Genomic DNA, 19,390 nt, shown 5'->3' with positions numbered 1-19,390 from the left:
TGTATGCATGCTCTGAGATTTTCTACTGTTTTATGCCTACAGTATATTTATTTGTAAAATAGACAAAGTTAAAGAGACAGGAACGGCGATCTTATCACTCACTTTAGACCATTGTGTATTCATAGAAAATTAATCCACTGTCAAATGCTTGAAATTTATATTGACGTGCACTGTATGCATGACTGAAAAAATTATATACAGTATATAACGATAAAAGGTAAAATCACTTTCTTGTGTTGTTTGTTAGCTGTCTTTTTCTGAACAATCATTCGGGGAGGGTCTGATCATTGTTTGCTTTAATGTATATTTTGGGCAACTGGGTGACCGTGATTGTTTATGAATGTGTAAGATGAGATTACAGGGTGACCCAAGAAAAATGCAGTGATTGTATATTATGCAGACCTTACATGAACAGGGTGTACCTTAAAATGTGTTGGGTATAAATCATCCAAAGTGTTCTCATTGTATTTAATCATCATCAATTTACACCAGAACCACACGACATGAATGTAATTAGTCTCTAAATTTGATTAGTCTTTCCAAACTTTGAGAGAATAACTATTACAGTGAGCATTTTATTGGGTTACCCTGTAATACATGGAATTTTGACACAATAAACCGAAATGAATGAAGAAAAAAAAGAATGAATGAATAATTCAAATTCGATGAAGATGCAATGTCGTATTGCATGCACCATTACATGTAAGTACATAGGCTTTAACATACATGTACATGCACATACACAACTCAAACTATTCTTTAGTTGTCAAATATACATGTTTTGTTGAAACAAATCCACAAGGTTATGGGAAGTAAGATCAAATGGGTAATAATATTGGTATAGGATTCTTCTGAATTTATCCTTTAGACTAGGCTAATGATATTGATATGATTATGATATTCATGTCATGGATCCGCAGTAAGAATGAATTTTTACCATTCCTAATGAAAAATGATGTTTACCGGTAAACACATTCAACTGCTTATGCTACGGTCACAAATGTTCGTACGAACGATTCGTTCGTACGAATCTCCCTGTTTTTACGAATTTCAGAATTCGTAGAGATTCGTAGACGGTACATAGTTTCTTACGTCCTTCTTACGGAGTTCGTACTAACGCCGTTTAATTCGCAAGAAGAACTTAAGGCCTTCTTGAGAAACGAAGTGATTTTCGGTTATACAATGGCCCTAGAGTTCGTACGTTTTTCGTAAGAACGCCTTGAGTTCTTCTTACGTCAGACTTACGGCCATCTTACGAGTTTTGATCTTGCAAGGTGGTCGTACGTGTAACTCACGGCATTCACAAGTCATTCGTAAGAAGATCTTACGATTTTTTTAAATATTTGGTCGGGTTGCAAAAAAAGCGCTGCTGTATACGGTCGAAAATTTGAGTGTTGAAAGTTTGATATTTCACGATGGCAGTATTGCCAAGAAGACTACAACTGCAACTGCAACTCTATCAAGTGATTCTTGAACTTACTGTTTTTTGTTCTCCATATTTTTCCCTCTACAGGGATTTTATTGATTTTCATTTGAAACAAATTAACAAATATATATTCAAGGTAATTTACATTTATAACATTAATACAATTGGTTTAGTACAATCACATAGCAGATGTATAACTTTTTCAATCTCTTCATTACAAAACGTACATTCTTTTCTTGGGACTAAATTCATTTTAAACAGTAGATCGTTCGTATATAATATGCGTTGCAAAACTTCAAACTGAAACCATCGTAAGCCCACATCAATGGTAAAATTAAATCCAATAGAACAATATGTTTCCCAACTCTTATCATTCAGGTCGAAATACACGTTTACATAGTCCTTTTCTTCTCTTTAAAAAAGTTGCATAGATATGTAAACATCCTTTAATACATTTCATAACAAATGTCATTGTATCTGGGAAAAGAGGTTGTGGCACCATGTTAAAAAATAGTACAATTGTTAAACCCTTGTCTAATTGCATCGCATAATCCACGATAAAAAAGAAATTTATTTGAATATTATACTTTTCTTGGAAATGTTTCAGAGAGAAAAAAAAATCACCATTTGTCTCTAAAATATCATTGACAAAACGAACTCCCTTTTGACACAATTTTATATCATATATTGAGCTATTACCTATTTTAATGTGATCATTATTCCATAAGGGTTGGCAAGAAATGTTATCACTAGAGCGTACTGTAAGCCATGAACATTTCTTTCCAAAAAAGGTTCTTTGTTTTACCTGCCAGTTCCCGAAAATAATTGTTTCCCGAAAATAATTGTTTACTGTTAGCATATCTGTTACTTCCTTTATTATAAAAGCAGCCATGTTCACCGAGGAAGTCAACAAGTTTTTGCTCTGTGGTGGCATCAAAGTCATACTTCTCCTTTCTTAGTTTCCCCGTTGCCTCATCTTCATCGCTATCAAACTGCCGTCTTGATGGTTCTCCCTCCTCGTCGTCATCGTCTTCATCTTCCATCGCCTCCTCCCGGTCGCTTTCGATGGCTTGATATTATTGCTTGATATTATTGTTGCTGCTCTCCTCCTCTTTCTCCTTCCTCCTCATCTCTTTCATTACGTTTGTTTCCCTTTCCTCTCTTTCCTCTAACGGATTTCCCCTTTGGTCCCATATTTCTTCGACAGGGGGGCACCCTCGACGACACTATGAACAGGCGCACCGGAAGCAGTTTAGGATTGGGGGTGTGGGGAGGGGCAAACATTTCAGGGGCTCACCTTCCAGGGGCAATGGCGTAATGAGCAAAAACGTTTGGAAGGGGGGAGCAGAAGAAAAATCTGCATCACTCTTACACGTAAATTCGCGTGGGGTCGAGGGGCTGAGCCCCCGGAAGCTCAGAGGTTTTTAGATATTTAACTACGGTCAGATGAGCATCCAGGGGACCGCCTTAGGGCCCTTAGTGGGGTCCGAGGGCGGAGCCCCTGTAAGCTCTTGGGTTTTAATTAGGCATTTAATTACGGTCAGATCAGCATATTTTGATACCTTATTTGTGACATTGGCAGGTCACTTATTTTTTCTCTCTTTCTTTCTTTTTCTCTGTAACATACTTTTTCAAAAAGTGAGGGGGCTCGAGCCCCCGAGCCCAGCTGTTCTGCAGGCCCTGACATGAAGGCTTTAAATAAGCATATTTTTCGCCCGACTGTAAATTTGGGAATTTCTAGTTTTCCAACAAACGCATCAAAAGGTATGACTTACAAAAAAATTGAGAAAAAATACCGGAAATCATATCTTTTCAGTAACATTTGTAAATCACTGCATGGTATCGAATAAGAAATAACAATAAAATCAGTACGCCAGCGTTCAGGGGCTCATGTCTTCTCACCCCAATACCAAAAAACACAAATGCTTTCCCATCCTCTCACAATAATTCGACGATATGCCCGTATCGCTATTATAAAAACCTCCATTGATAAATAAAGGTTGCATGCGGAATGTTTAAGAAATTTAATTCCTGTTAACTTTCCTTTTCTTTGAATGGAATGTTATGTGTGATATAATTCAGGTTTTACCAGGTTTGCCCCCCCCCCCACCACTTTTTTTGGTTGGCCGGGGGCGGGGCTCTATGATTATGAACATAGTAAGGATTTGAACTTCACGCGCTTGGCTTTATAACCGCTAAAAATCAAAATTAGCATAAATTGTGTACGTACACCTTACGAGCACCTTACGAACGCCTTACGAACGCCAGGAGTCGTTCGTACGAAGACCATAAGAATCTCCGCTCGTAAGGAGTTCTTACGAACGCCATAAGAGCCCTCTATGAACAACTTGAAGCGTTCTTACGTTCATCGTAATAATTTGAAGCTTCTAGAATTGTCCCTCGACCCTACGAAATGTACGAAGATCTTGCGTGGTTCTTACGATGTAATTACGGCGTCATTACGGCCGCCTTACGAAGAGAGGGTTTCGTACGATGCTAAAAAAAATCTTGGACCAGACCATCGACCAATTTGTGATCTTACGAACGGTCTACGAACGGTCTACGAACGCTGGTTTCGTACGGCCTTCTTAAGAAGATCTTACGAAATGGTCTGAAAATCGTTCGTACGGCGTTCGTAACAGCCCGTAAGGGTTTTTGTGACCAAGGCATTAAACAATCATTATCTCAGAATATGACATACATACACTGTACATATAGTTACAACCTCAAGCACTGAGCAAACAATATAGGCAGGTACAATGGTACAGTGCCAAACAAATTGATGTACAGTGAGCTTAGCGTATATATTTCACATTGCAAGCCATTGCAGTATATACATGGATTATCTTTCAAACAGAAGGATCATATTTATTTGGATGTGGTTTAGCATTGCCATTTGCTATATGTTTGATCATACAGATTACAGTCTAGGGCTCACATGCATTATGTAGATCACTGATGAATGACATTGCTCATCCAGCTGGCAAGCCGAATGTGGATTATGTTCTCATTAGTGATCAATGCAGTCAATGAGCCATGCAAAGTGTGCCGTCAATTGTGTATTTAAAGGACATAATTATTCATCGATGGCCTTTAATTTTTCGTTGGATATTGAATGATATTTTTGAAAAGATATGAAATTATTCACAGTTACATTTTGTATATATATAATTAAAGTTTAGTTGGATATCAACTGCTTTGTAAAAGAGATACAAAAATATTTGTTAGTTATTGAAATTTGAAAGGGATATATTAACGAATGAATATAATTTGTTAAAACACATTTTTTTATAAATCAAATCAAATTGTTGTTGAGCTACATGTACAACTGCACTAATTTCTTGCTTAATTTCTCCAACATTGAAAGAATACCAATATGCACATCCTTGTGAAGTAATTTTCATTAAACAAAATCACAGTATCTCCTCACTCTGTTTCTTTAAACACGTTCAATGATGCATATGGCCTAGCTTGTACATGTCTGAATATCAGATTGTATAATACTGTGCATAAATTGGCATATGTCATGTACACAGCAGCTGCTAGCCTGCTACTAGTAAGATATACCCTGCGTAATTCAATTTGATTCCTTTCATACCACTATAATGTGAATTCATTGCCATGTCAGATGGGGTGGTTCAAGGGGGGGGGGGGGGGGGGGAGTTCCTAGCTCTTTTACAAGGGGAAGTCCATATGTCAATGTGAAGTAAACAAAAGAAAAACAAAAAGTTCCCTGTACTAAATTTTCAGACCCAAAGTCGACTTGCGCACTACAAGTTTTTAATTTACATTGCTGTGTCATTGGGGGTTTTGCATCACAGTGGTAGATGTATGAAAAGGGCCGGGAGCAGCGTCACACCGGCCCTTTTTTAAAACCCATGTGCCCCCACTTAGATTTAGAGATGGAAACAAAATATGCCTCAATTTTGTTTAAATGTAACGTAAGATAAACACAAAATACGAATTGGGGAAACCGGCAAGAAAGAACATTAAAGTCTTATATGGTACTGGTCCCTTATGGTAAAATACCCTTATCTAACACTTAACGCCTTACACCTAATAACCAGGGCATGTAAAGTCTCACCTCCCTGTTATAACTAACACTAAACATTTAACACCTGATTGCATTTATAAACAAATAATAACATGCTATTCACATATAACGTAATCGTTTGTATCTATGTTTAAATGTATTTGAAGTTGGGCTTGATTATACATGAGGAGGTAATTCATTCAATAAAATTGGTCTTTTAAAGAAAATTGCATTTTTGGAGTTTTAATAAGTGGTGTATGAAAATATGATGATTGCCTAGTTCCACATGAATGTATATCAAAATTCAAATGAAATTTGAGGGGATAATTCCTTTATGACATAAAAACATAAATATAACAATATTATGATCATTCAATTCAAATACATAAAAACATTTAAAACGAACAAAACAGGTTTTGTATGGGCAAGTCAATGGGATCCAGAGATAATACGTATTGCCTCATTTTTAATTCATATAATCTATTCAAACAATAATCATTTGCATTTGCCCAAACAAAACAATGCACTGTACCGTGTGAGTAAAAAAAAAGTGACACCTAGAATAATGCCAATTATTTTAAAAATCATCTATGAACAATAACTTATTATACATCTTATGAAAGAGTTTTTATCCCGAATCATCATTTTGTGTAGTATTTGTTCACGCTTGGATGAACAGGAGGCATTGTTTGCGAGAGTGCAAAAATAGAATTGCACCAAAGTTGCTTATGTGATGTTTGAATAAAACAATTGGGATTCGGAATTAATTCGGGCTTTGCAGGTCCATATAACATCCCTAACAAAATTAATCATGCCACACCTATCAAATATATTTTTTTCGAATATTTTTTTAATTTATTAATTCTTAAAATAAACTAGTATTGTATTATAAACATTACGTACCAGAACCCCATTCGCACTTGCGCATGCACTTCACTGCACCCACTTGATCAATTTCGCGTGTACAATTATATAATTTAAGAGTTTGCCGCTATTCTCTCGAGGCCGCCATCGATTTCAAGCTTACCGCTCATGATTGCGGTCTCCTGCATTTTCTGTAATTTATCTGTTTTCATTGAAATTATATTTGTGTTTGTATGCATCTTATTCAATGTACTTAAAAATGTATAATTATGTAAAATGAAGAAATATTTGTTACTTTATGTATATGATTATGTTTCATTTTGAAAATGCAAAAATAAAAACAAACAAACAAATATCAAATATCAAATATCAACGAACTTTTGTGCGCGCATGTGTGTTGTCTGTGAATTTGCTTCTGCAAAAAGGATATAAAATGCATTTCATTTAATACATTCAATTCATTATCTCACTTTGGCGCAAGTCGATGTTTGCACTCTCGCCAAAAAATACCCCCTGTTAATCCAAGCGTGAACACATACCACACAAAATGATACCAAATGATTTGGGATAAAACACTCTTTCATAAGATGTATAATAATTTACTTTTCATAGATGATTTTTAAAATAATCAGCTATTTTCTAGGTGTAAATTTTTTTGACTCACACTGTAGAAGAAGCTTAATATTAAGATAATCTTACCTGTGTAAAATATTCCCCCGTTGGATTGAGAAGTTGCGTTTAAAGATTTAGTATTAGGTGGAGAAAGTAACACTGGCTGCCTGTACAAATTATGAAAAACATGAAATGTATGCATTGCATGTTGGACATTCTTGTAATTTACCGAAATAAATATCATGTACGGCAAATTTGGTACAAGTACAAAATAACTTGGAACAAGCTGCTTTGCAAGAATACAATTTTTACTTTTGTTCCACATAATCTTTAATCTATCGACACATCTGTGTTTAACCATGGACACATTTTTCCTGGAACTTCATGTTTTCCCTTTTGGCATAAAATATAATTTACAATTTTCTAGCTAGATGAAATATTGCCATTTGCACTTTCAAACCGCTTAGAGTAAAATAAACGACGTGAACATCATATAAATGATGTTCCTTTATTTCTATATTTCTCAACATTATCTGATGATCTTTTTCTAATACTTCTTTTACATAGGACGTTTCTTCTTTGTATTGATTGAAGTATCCCTCTAGTAATCCATGGATGCATTCCTTTATTCTTGTCATTTAATTGCACATATGGAAAATGTTTATTAAAAAGCTAATAAAACTTATTCCAAAATACTTCAAAAGCTCTTTCTACATCGTCACAAACTATAACATAATTCATATATTCCGAGAGTAAATCATCATTCAGACAAAAAAAATGTTATCAGTAATTTTACGTTTCTTTTCAATTCGCCTTTTTTGTGTTACGTCAGTATTGTGGTCAAAAAGTAAGCAAAACACGGGTAGATGATCAGATATTTCACAATAAAATAGACCTGATTGAGAAAACCCTTTAGATGTTTTTACGAAATTATTATCCAACAATGAAGATGAATGATCACTGATTGTGGTTGGTTTATCAATCATTACACTACATGCATTGAATCTAGAATATTTCGAAGACGAAGTGAAATTGGACTATTATTCAGTAAATCGGTTTTAAAATCACCCATAACACAAACAGATTTATTGAAGAGTTGACAGTTAATATGAGTGGTTCTAAATCATTTAAAAAGTGCGAGGTGGTCTGTATATAACGCAAACGACAACATTCTTTTCCTTACGAAGATCAACTTCAATCCATAATAGTTCCGCAGTTTCGTTTTGGAAAGAAATTATGTCAGGGCTTAGCAGATAAAGAATCCCACCCCTACCACTCGACCTGTCTTTACTATTTGTTTGTAACCTTCTAAGGTATATAAAGGTGGAGATTGAAAATTTAACCATGTTTCTTTAATGTCTATAACTGAGCAATCGAATCGTAATGATGATAACAGGATATTCATATTTTCATTATTCGTACTTAGACTCCGAACATTACAATGTAAGAAACAAAGAAATTGTGTTGGTTGAAGTTGATCCTTAACAGGATTAAATTCATTAGGAACGCAGTAGCTACAGTAAATATTTGCATGTCTTTAACCGACCAATACAATGTGAAGTTCCTGTTGGTTTTTGGCTGGGGAAATCTACTAAATAATAATAATAAAAACTTTGAAACCGATATTGGTTTATCATCAATATTGTACAAACGACAAATATCTTCATATCAAAAGTTAAGTTCTAGAACGTTGGACAAACACACTGTGAAGTTCTTGTTGGTTCTTGGCTTGGGTAATTTACCGAATAATAATAATAATACAATTTTTGAACCAATATTGGTTTTATCATCAATATTGTACAAACGACAAATATCTTCATATCAAAAGTTAAGTTCTAGAACGTTGGACAAACACACTGTGAAGTTCTTGTTGGTTCTTGGCTTGGGTAATTTACCGAATAATAATAATAATACAATTTTTGAACCAATATTGGTTTTATCATCAATATTGTACAAACGACAAATATCTTCATATCAAAAGTTAAGTTCTAGAACGTTCGACAACTACAATGTGAAGTTCCTGTTGGTTCTTTGCTGGGGAAGTTTACTGAATACTGATAATACAAACTTTGAACCGCTGTTGGTTTATCATCAATCTTGTACAAATTACAAATATGTACATATCTAAAGTTTTGTTCTTGAACGTTCGACAAATACATTGTGAAGTTCCTGTTGGTTGCTTGGCTTGGGAAACTTACTGCATAATGATAATAAAAACTGTGAATCAATATTGGTTTATCATCAATATTGTACAAACGACAGATTTGTTCATATCAAAAGTTATGCTCCTTAACGTTCGACAAATACAATGTGAAGGTCCTGTTGATTGCTTGGCTCAGGAAACTTACTGAATAATGATAATAAAAACTGTAAACCAATATTGGTTATCATCAATATTGTAGAAACGACAGGTAAGTACATTTATTAAAAGTCAAGTTTTTGAATGTTTGACAAAATTTATACGGTTAATTGCCAGTTGCCAATCGGTCACCAGCTTGTGAGGATGGAAAATTAACAGCGGCACTATTTGAGAGCATTTGTTTTCTAAATTTGCAATTTTTCAGCCTACATATGTGTAAAGAAGGTAAGACTTCAGTTTTTTCTACAATCTGTGACCAGATGCCGATGAATATTGATATCAAGTTTGATTAAATTTGGAGAAAAAAAAGTTTTGTGATTATACCATACATAAGATTGTTTTGAGTGACCATCAAAGCTATTTATCTATTCATAGGCGTAGTGAAACAGAAATGCTCTTTTGAGTGTAAGGAGCCACAGTTCATCCACCCTGGACTTGGCGGGATATCAAAAATCTAGCACTCAGCAAAAACAAGAACAAAAAAATCATCGAGGGGAGGGGGGAGGGGAGGGGTTCAGTTTGGGCAGGGATAAAATAATATTTTGAGAACTTTTCCTCATTGGTTATCCACAAATATTATAAAAGAAGTAAGTTTTCAAACAGAAAAGATGTACAAAAATACCAACAGTACTCCTTTACACATCCTTCAGTAAGAAGGAGATTTCTTAATAGATAGTTAAGGAGTGGGATATTTTAACAATTTTAAAGCTCAGAACAAATGGAGAGCTGATACAAAAGAGATCATAATTTACTGATTTTATATTTGATAGACCACAAATTTCTAAAATGTTAATGTTTTTATACACTATTATCAGTGAAGATCAGATCTCCGCACGAATACACTGTGTGGAAAGTAAATGTATATGTAAGCCGCAATTTCATTTAAAGTGGACTTATTTCAATTTCTCAGGAACACGGTTTTGCTGGATGATTTGGCTGGTCCCCATTTTGATGATCATCGATACAACAGCAATTCCAACTTTCAAACTGATTGACGATTTGACAGAAAATAAAGGGCGCAATTTCGAAGTTGCAATTACAGATTTTAACAGAACTTCTCCTCTACTGAGCAATAAGTTGCAAAAAGGTGTCAGTCTTTAATTTTCTTTGAGAAACGGTGCCAACAGATTTAATAAAAATCTCAACCAACTAGGAACAGCAGAGTCAGCATATTGAAACGTGTATGACTTTCTACTATAGCGGTAGACATCTAACAGTTGTTGCAAGGCTTGAATTCTCCGGAAGTCTCATTATTTTTGAATGGTGAGAAGAGCAACTGGTACACTGGAAAAGGAAAGAGAAGTGTTTTATTTGATATAGTTTGATGTTGTAATTACGGCTTTAAACATAACTTCTCTGATACCAAACAATAAGCAGCATCAATGCGTCATTCTTTGAGACTGGGCAGAAACGGATTTAATAGCAACCTCAACCAACATCTGGAATTTGAACTTCACAGCAGATTTAATAGACTGACAAATATATGATTTTCTAATTTAGCAGTGCTAAACATCCAACAACTGTTGCAAGGCTGAAATAATCGTCAAGAGGTTAGTCTCCTTAACTGACTTTGGAATGCTGAGAGGAGCAACATTGGAAAAGGAAAAAGATTTGTTGTATTTCATGTAGTTTGATGTTCAGATTACAACTTTAAACAGACCACTGCAACAAGTTGCAAAAAGGAGCCATTTATTAAAACCTTCTTTGAGACTTGATGGCAAAGGTTTTAATGGCAATCTTAACCAACATCAGGAATTCCTGTTGAATTTCGATCTTCACAGCAGAATCAATACCTTGAAAGTATTTGATTTTAAAATTTAGCAGTGCTAAACATCAAACACTTGCTGCAAGGCTGAAATAATCGTCTAGAGGTTAGTCTCCGCATTTGACTTTGAATGCTGACAAGAGCAACATTGGAAAAGGAAAGATATTTGTAGATGAACAATCAGATTGTATTTGTTTTTTTGATTTTGTTTCACTGTTAAATCTGACAAAAGAAAACTATAAAAAAGGCAGGACTTCCTTTCATGTACTAAATGTACACACTTGTATTTCGATCACATTTTACAATAGAGCAGAGCCAGACAAACAATCATGTTGCATTTTACCGTTTTCTTGAAGAAGGAAATGTAAACAAAAATCAAAAGAGGCAGTGCTTTTTTTACTGGCTGACTATAAAACTTGTATTTTAATGTCATGAGTTTCTTTTTCGTGTAAAATTTTCTGACATCAAAATCGAATACCGGTATTGGCTATAAGCCAAAGTTTTCTGCAATCAGTAAAGTTTTCAGTTTTCTGGAAGCAGAACCTTGCATAGCTGTTCAACCTTCTATTTTCCTGAGCTTTCCCCCTTCAATATTTGTCTTACTTGTAAATCATCTGTTCAGAGCCAGAAGGATATTAACTCTATACCTTAATACCACACACTTAGAGCCCTAATCTGGCTATAAACAGACACAACTAGCTGCTAGTATACTATTTTTTATGAGCCAACATGGATAAGTCGCAGGAACTTATATTTTTATTTGTTATCTTTTTTGCACTGATCCCATTATCAAGAAGTTTATCTGCGCTGATGCCATTATCAAGTAGAAGTCCTTTTGTCACGGTTACTGAGGATGAAGCCGTGCAACTTGAATTCCCATATCCATGTGACAGTAATAGAGTCACTATACAGAGCGCAAACAGACTTCCATTTTACAGTTCAGCAGAGCCAGAATCTCTAAATTTGCCCTTTTATCAATTGAATAGGTTCAGTGTAACAGATGGTAATTGTTCGGTTCAGGTTGTCATAAATCCAGTAAAGAGAAGTGATGAGGCAACGTACATATGCCAAACGTACGTGGATGGTGTCATTCAGGGCAGGTTCACTAGGATAAGGTTAAATGTCCATCATCCTCCTGGTGATGTAGCTTGTACATTCAATTTCAACGATGATGCAGTTGGTGATTGGGTGCCACTACAATGTACAGCTCCTGTTGGCAGCTTGGCTGGAGGGATTTATTGCTACCAAGATTATACACGATTGGCTCCACAGAGTAACATTGTTCAACTTGGTGAAACTTTGAAACAAACATTTTGGGCAAGACTACAAATTTCCATATTCTGTTGCTCAGCTATCCTTGATCGACCTAAAGACAGATGTGATTGTAAAGGTTTCGTTTGGGATCCCATTGGAAATATTTCTCACACAAAAACCATCATAGACCCTTGTCCTGGTACCACACCGGGCCTAGTTGCAACATTATCCAAATACCCTGAAAGAGAAGTTGAAGATAACTCCCAGCTTCATCAGCTTATAAATTCACCAAAACCGACTGATACAAACAAGGATAAGTCAACTGCTAATAATACTACAATGTTATGGGTACATTGGTCAAATGGAGCTGCCATTGTATGTATGATAATAATGCTGGTTATTATACTCATAGTTCTCTATTTGACTAAGAAAATCTACAAGAAATGTAAAAAATATGAAGTCACATATCACACGGAAACTATGGTAGAGAATGAGACGCCTTTTACAAGTTCACAAAAGAAAGAAATTGTGTTGAATGTCTTGAGCAGTAATAAACATAGCATGGCAAGGCCCAACTCATTGTAGCAATTTTTCATTATGGTTAATATACCTTGAATATACCTTGATGATCCCATATATAGTGTGGTGTGGCAGGGTTAAGGGGGTCCCATGGGACCCATTTAAAAACCCAGGTTGGATAGTTGTTGTTTGAAGCTTAGGAGTGTGGGAGCATCAATGGCAGTTTGTGGCAGCTTGTTCCATTTGCTTACAACTCTCTGGCTATAGAAATTTTTCCTGATGTCAAGGCGGCTTCTTGTTTTGGCTAGCTTCATGGAATGGCCTCTTGTTCTTTCATAGTTAGCAAACTGAAAATAATTCTCGTGTTTTGGATTTGTCGATTTGCCTCATTATCCTGTAGGTTTGCAGTAGGTCTCTTCTCTCTCGTCTTTTCTCCAAAGTAGTTAGTTTCAGTTTTGCTAGTCTCTCTTCATATGGTAGATATTGAATACTTGGAATGAGTTTTGTGGCTCTTGCTTGAACTTTTTCCAACTATTTTTTGTCTTTTTCCAGGTAGGGACACCAGGCCTGAATGGCGTAATCTAGGTGGGGTCTGACGAGTGATTTGTACAGTTTTAAGATCAATTCCTTACTCCTGAATGTAAAGTTGGGTTTGATCATTCCTAGTGTCCTGTTTCCTTTATGAGCTCCTTTATGAAAGACAGGATTTATTGAAGTCACCTAATGTGCCCACAATGGCACAAATGAATTTGGAACTTACAAATCCCCCCAAATACATTGATCGTATTGAGAAACAATTAAAGTGCAAAATATGCTCATTAAAAAAATATCAGTATCAAATCAATGAGAGATGAGCACTTCACAACTACAGGAATCGATCTGTGAGATGTCGATGAATGGACAGCTATCAAATACAGGCCTATTTAGATATGTGTATGTACTCCTCATTTATTAAAAAAATATTAACAATTCTTTATATGTGTATCTAAATAGAAGTTCAAGTTCAAGTTCAAGTTTTATTTCTATTTTCAACAAGAAAAATGCAAATTATGTACAATAAATAAATTACCAACAACATTTTACTAAGTATGCAAAAGTTATTATACAACTTTACATGTTATTTTTCTTTGCATAACAAAAACATAATTCATTTTTATTTTAATTGAAGGGAAATCCAACCTTGAAAGCAAACTTGTCTAGAATAACGCAGAAAAAATCTGAAAGGCACATTGATGTAAGTTTGAATGAAATCGGACAAAAGAAAAATCAAAAGTTACTAATTTTGGAAAGATGCAATTACTATAAGTCAGGGCTCTTCAAATTGGCTTAATTGATAATGTCTATGTGATGTAGTAGCGTACAACTTTCCCATTTGCTCCAATACACAAAAGGACTAAAATTTCAACTTTTCATAAATGTAGACTCGGGGTGGTCTATTCTTTTTAGAGGACCTGTAATAATGTACTCTACATGATATATTTTGAGTAGTGCCCCGAGGGTGAAATCACTTGGAAGAAAAACAGAAATAAGTGATATTTTTGTACCCGACACTGAACGGGAGAGTAATCCGTCACTACGTCACAATCCATTGACAAAATTGCCGTTTTGAGATTCGCACAGCTGTAGTGATCTCATATTTTAAACACTCATAACTTTCTTAATATTGGTCCGATTTATTTCAAACTTAAGCCATTCTGTTTCTCTGATTTTTATGCTCTTATTCAAATGAACTTATTAGAAAGGTTGGATTGCCCTTTAAGTTTTAAGGAATTATAAGATAATCATATCATATAATCTAAATCAAGGAGAAAATAAAAATGTTGCTGTATATTTATATATCAAGTAAAAATGGAGGGATCCACTAAAAAGCATGGCTTGTAAAGTGTGGACCCCTCAACAAATAATGTTCTAACGTATTAACACACACACACACGTGTCCACGGAGACTACTGAAGACAACAGGTGTCAATATAAGACGCAGTGTGGAAGCACAAGGGTAGAATTATGAACTAAATGGACAAGATTATACAAAAGAAAAAGGGTGAGTGCTTTTAGACCGCAAGACTGAAAGACAGTGTATACAAAAAATAGGAAGTACGTAGGAATTAAGAGCATGATGAGGGAGGCTGAATACCATAATTCAGGCAAGGCAATATTGAAGATGAGTATAACATTAAAAAGTTTTAGAGACAAGTTTTGAATCCATTTATTACCCCAATATTACGCGCAACGATTTTATAAATATTATCTATATGACATTTCCATGAAAGTTTATTATCGACAGTTACTCCCAAACATTCAATATGAGGCCCCTCTTCTAACACATTATTATCAAATACAATATTTAATGGCAAAGAATCTATTGATTTACTAAAAAGCATATATTTAGTTTTCTGACAATTTGAAGATATTTTTTAGCTCTAATCCACTGAGAAAGCTATAATAGTTAAATATTGATAGTTTCTGATAAAGTAAGCGGAATACTGTGATAAAAACATAATTTGGTATCATCGGCAAAACGTAAGAATGACAATATGTCAGACGATTTACAGAAATCGTTTATATAAAGAATAACTAAGAGTGGAATCAATACGCTACTTTGGGGGACGCCGCAATTAATATCATGAAATTTTGAATTAACATTATTCAAGGAAACGTACTGTTTTCTATTGGAAAGGTAGCTCCGGTACCACTCCAAGGCCTTCCTACTCACACCATAGTCGGAAAGTTTATGAAGTAAAATATTGTGGTTGATCGTGTCGAAGGCCTTGGAGAAATCCAGTAATATGCCCACCGTGTCTAAAGATTTATCAATAGCATGTGTCACCTCATCAACAAAAGAAAACAAATTGAAAAATAGAAACAATTGTTATGATTAATTTAAAAGGGAAAAAGTCCGAGTATATATCATATATCAACTACTAATGTCTCATTTATCTCCTTTCTTAATAAGACGGACAACCTTAGCAATTTTCCTAATATCCGAGACTTGACCATTTAATAAGGATAAATAAAAAAAAATATGAACGAGGGGAAGAACTATGGCGTGAAAATACCATTTAAAAGGATTTTTTAAAACGCCATCATAAAGTATCAGTCATGCTCCTAGAAACCTTCTGCTCAGTAGAACGACAACATGTTGGGTCATAGCTAAAGAGATGTTTAGGTCAACTCACTTTGAGATACTACAATAACACTCATAAGATTTATTTTGATCGCATGCTTTATTTATTAAAAATAACAAGAAAAACCATGTAAAAAGGAACATTCAAGTCTAGGCTACTGCCTGAAGACAAAGGACAGTACAAGGCGGAAAAAAATACACACAATTCGTCGCTGTTTTCACGAAGTGACGGTAGTGAAAAAAAATTGCATTCACTTTGCGTTACGATTTTCCTCACTACCGTCACTTCGTGAAAACAAGGACGAATTATGCATGTACAGGAATAACAAAAGAAAACAGGATAAACATACAATGTAACTAATAATGCAACCAAAGGAGAGGAAGATACACAATTCGAAGAAGAAAAAAAAACCAAGAAAAAACAAACATGTAACTATTGGATATTTGGGTATATATCAATAGCCTATACTTCATTTGTTATCAGATACATGTATGTTTGCCCCAACATCTATGGTATTTCCTTGAGTGACAATTTTGTCATAAATTGTAATTTGTAACATGTTATATAGCAGCTAAACTGTATGCTGTCTTTGCTGTTTTTAGTACTCTGATTAGTTTGCTGTATTAGATATAAAAGTGCTTTATAAGAAACCCTTATTATTGTTGTTATTATTACTTGAGCTTGGACCCGCTCAAACTGGGAAAATCATACTTATTGAATTCAACTGATATTCATAATGTACAGGTTTCCTAGTAAACATATACAACTAACAAATGATTATTTAATATCATTTGCTGTATTTTTCGGTCTTGTATATATAGTCTTTCCTGAACTGCATTCCTTCTTTTCAGTGTATATGTACACTTTGGTGTATATGTAAAATAATTCCTAGGCACGCCATCACCTTTATTTGTACACTAGTGAGTTATCTACCGAGTCTTTTCAAAGTATTGCTGACCATCTTTTTGAAAAATCTGTGTTTGCATTTTTAGTTTCATAATTAGTTTGATGTTTTAGTATTAATGACTGCTTTGAGAGAAATAGTTGTTTTTATACGCTCAAGGGAAGGTTAGGATTGTGCTATTGCCCGAGGCGTGCCGAGGGCAATAGCCCAATTGTTACCTTCCCGAGAGCGTATAAAAACAACTATTTCTCGAATATTAAAGCAGTCATTAATACTTTTATATGCCAAAAAAAGAGTCAACTTATGACACCATCTTGGCCTTTATCTTGTTTGTCTGCACGGTTGTTTTTTTATGAATGTATCTTTGAGAGTAGACTAAAAAAAAATTTGTTTTTTGTTTTTTGTTTTTTTTGTCGAAGAAGGGATTCAATCTCTTGCGTACCAACGATGATGTGACTAAAATCACAGCCTTAGACCGCTCGGCCATCGCGCACTTATACCATACCTTCCAGTTTTCTCTGATATATACATTCAAATGGATTGAAAACGGCTTCGCGTGCTGGATGCTTCGCGGTAGCTCCATTAAACGGGCCCTTCTTTTACATTTGCAATGCATTGGCACGAACTTAGATCTATTTTTGGAAGTTTATATTCGTCTTCATGTCAACAATGCAAGATAAAATTGTCGGTAAGATCGATCGAGATTCAATTGTATTGAAATTACCGACCAATTCATCGCTCACGTACGGTATCCTCGATCGCTCAGACCTTTTTTTTAACATGTGAACCTATGGGTATTTCACCAAGACTGGACTATTTTCCCAGTAACCATGGTAACTGGGATTTTAGAACTATTTTTTGAACTATTACATGGGTTTGGAATTTTACCGGGAATTTTACAGGAATAGTTGAAGTTTATGAATGCAATTTCGACCAATCAGATGGCTGGATTTCTTAAGTGAGGTATATAATAATATATAATCATTTCTTACCATGTCAAATTATGTACTAGCTAGTGAGTTATTTACCAAGTCGGCTTTCAATAGTATTGCTGAGCTTAATTTTTGTATCTGTGTTTGCATTGTTCTTTTCAGAATTACTTTGATGCATGTTTAAGCAATGCTTACCACGTAATTTTATATACTTGCTTGTGATTTATTTACCCAGCCTTTTCATAGTACTGGTGAACTTAATTATTTTACATCTGTATTTGCATTTTTCCTTTCAGAATTACTTTGGTGTATATGTATAACCATTTCTTATCATGACATTTCGTATACTAGGGAGTTTATTTTACCCATGTCTTGTCCTAGTATTGCTGAACTTTTTTCATTTTCTTTGTTTGCGTTTTCTTTTCAGAATTACTTTGGTGTATTCGTATTTATTATTTACCATGCCATGAATCTTATCTGTGTACTAGTGCGATATTCACTCGATTATTCCACATAATTAAGCTGTTTAGCTGTGCTTCAGCTCGTAATGTTCTTTATCCAAATTGGCTCCATAATGAGTCATTATTATGTTAAGAGTAAAACACGAATATTGTATATACAGTGTACATCTATGTACATATTTTTTTATACTTACAAAAGATAAACTTAAGTCATTGATTCATGAAATGTGAGAATAATTTCAAACAAAATGTTTAAATAAAACAGAACAATATGTATGACTGGATAGTGTATTGTACAATGCATGTACTGAAATCAAACTTAACATTTGACAAGTTTGCAAACAGATATCGTGCAAAGGTGTGTAACTGCTTATGAATAAAATATCATACTTAGAACATTCATTCTGTTGTAACTGTGCTAGCTGTAATAGCTGTAATGACCTTAAAAGAGTATGAAGTTGAGAACATCGGGCAATGGTGTATTTATGGGTGTGTGTGCGTGTGCGTGTTGTGTGTTGTGTGGCGTAGGTTTTTGTCTTGTGTTTTGTGTGATGTGTGTGCGTGTGTGTGTTCTGTTCATTCAAACCTGCTTTAGCATAAATTTTGTGCCGAAAGATCACGTGTCTTCAAAGACCACCCCCGTCTGAAAATACATTTCTCATTAATACATGCGTTAAAGTAAACATGTCTGTCAAGAACACCTATTATACCTAAAATGACCACTTATTTTGTCTCTTTTTGCCGGTCTTTCTGTACAGGTTGGCCTGCGGTTGCATTTTTACAGATAAAGTTAACTCTGCATGAGTCAGATCTGTTGGGACCGCAAAGGAGAACAAATAGGTGGACTAATGCAACACTTTACTAGGGTTTAACAAACATGCAAATTTAATCAATTCATATTTCAGTATAAAGATGTGACACCCTATGAAGATATTTGCGTAAATTCAGTCACTGGACTTTTAAAACTAAAACACATCGTATTTTTGTTAGTTACCTACAGGTAAAGACCATGAAGTAAATGATCTTTGCCGTCTAGACCATTTGTAATTAGTAAGTAAATTGTTACACGTTGATGTAACAATTCACTTATCTTATAAACCATGAGCTTCAGACAAGCTAATGGCGGCTTAATTTAA

General features: G+C 34.7%; 1 protein-coding gene across 1 annotated transcript; it reads left to right on the top strand.

Annotated features, from left to right (window-relative positions):
* Positions 1-9,421: 9,421 nt before the first annotated feature.
* LOC115927851 lies at positions 9,422-13,356 on the top strand. The gene is made up of 2 exons (XM_030994108.1): positions 9,422-9,519; positions 10,205-13,356. The coding sequence occupies exon 2, from the start codon at positions 11,789-11,791 to the stop codon at positions 12,896-12,898; it is 1,110 nt and encodes a 369-aa protein (XP_030849968.1). The 5' UTR covers positions 9,422-9,519; positions 10,205-11,788; the 3' UTR covers positions 12,899-13,356.
* The last annotated feature ends 6,034 nt before the right edge of the window (positions 13,357-19,390 follow it).

Source organism: Strongylocentrotus purpuratus, unplaced genomic scaffold, assembly GCF_000002235.5.
Source record: "Strongylocentrotus purpuratus isolate Spur 01 unplaced genomic scaffold, Spur_5.0 spur5_scaffold_21, whole genome shotgun sequence".
Taxonomy (NCBI): Eukaryota; Metazoa; Echinodermata; class Echinoidea; order Camarodonta; family Strongylocentrotidae; genus Strongylocentrotus; species Strongylocentrotus purpuratus.
Note: the sequence above shows the minus strand (reverse complement) of the source record. Positions and strands in the feature narration are given on the sequence as shown.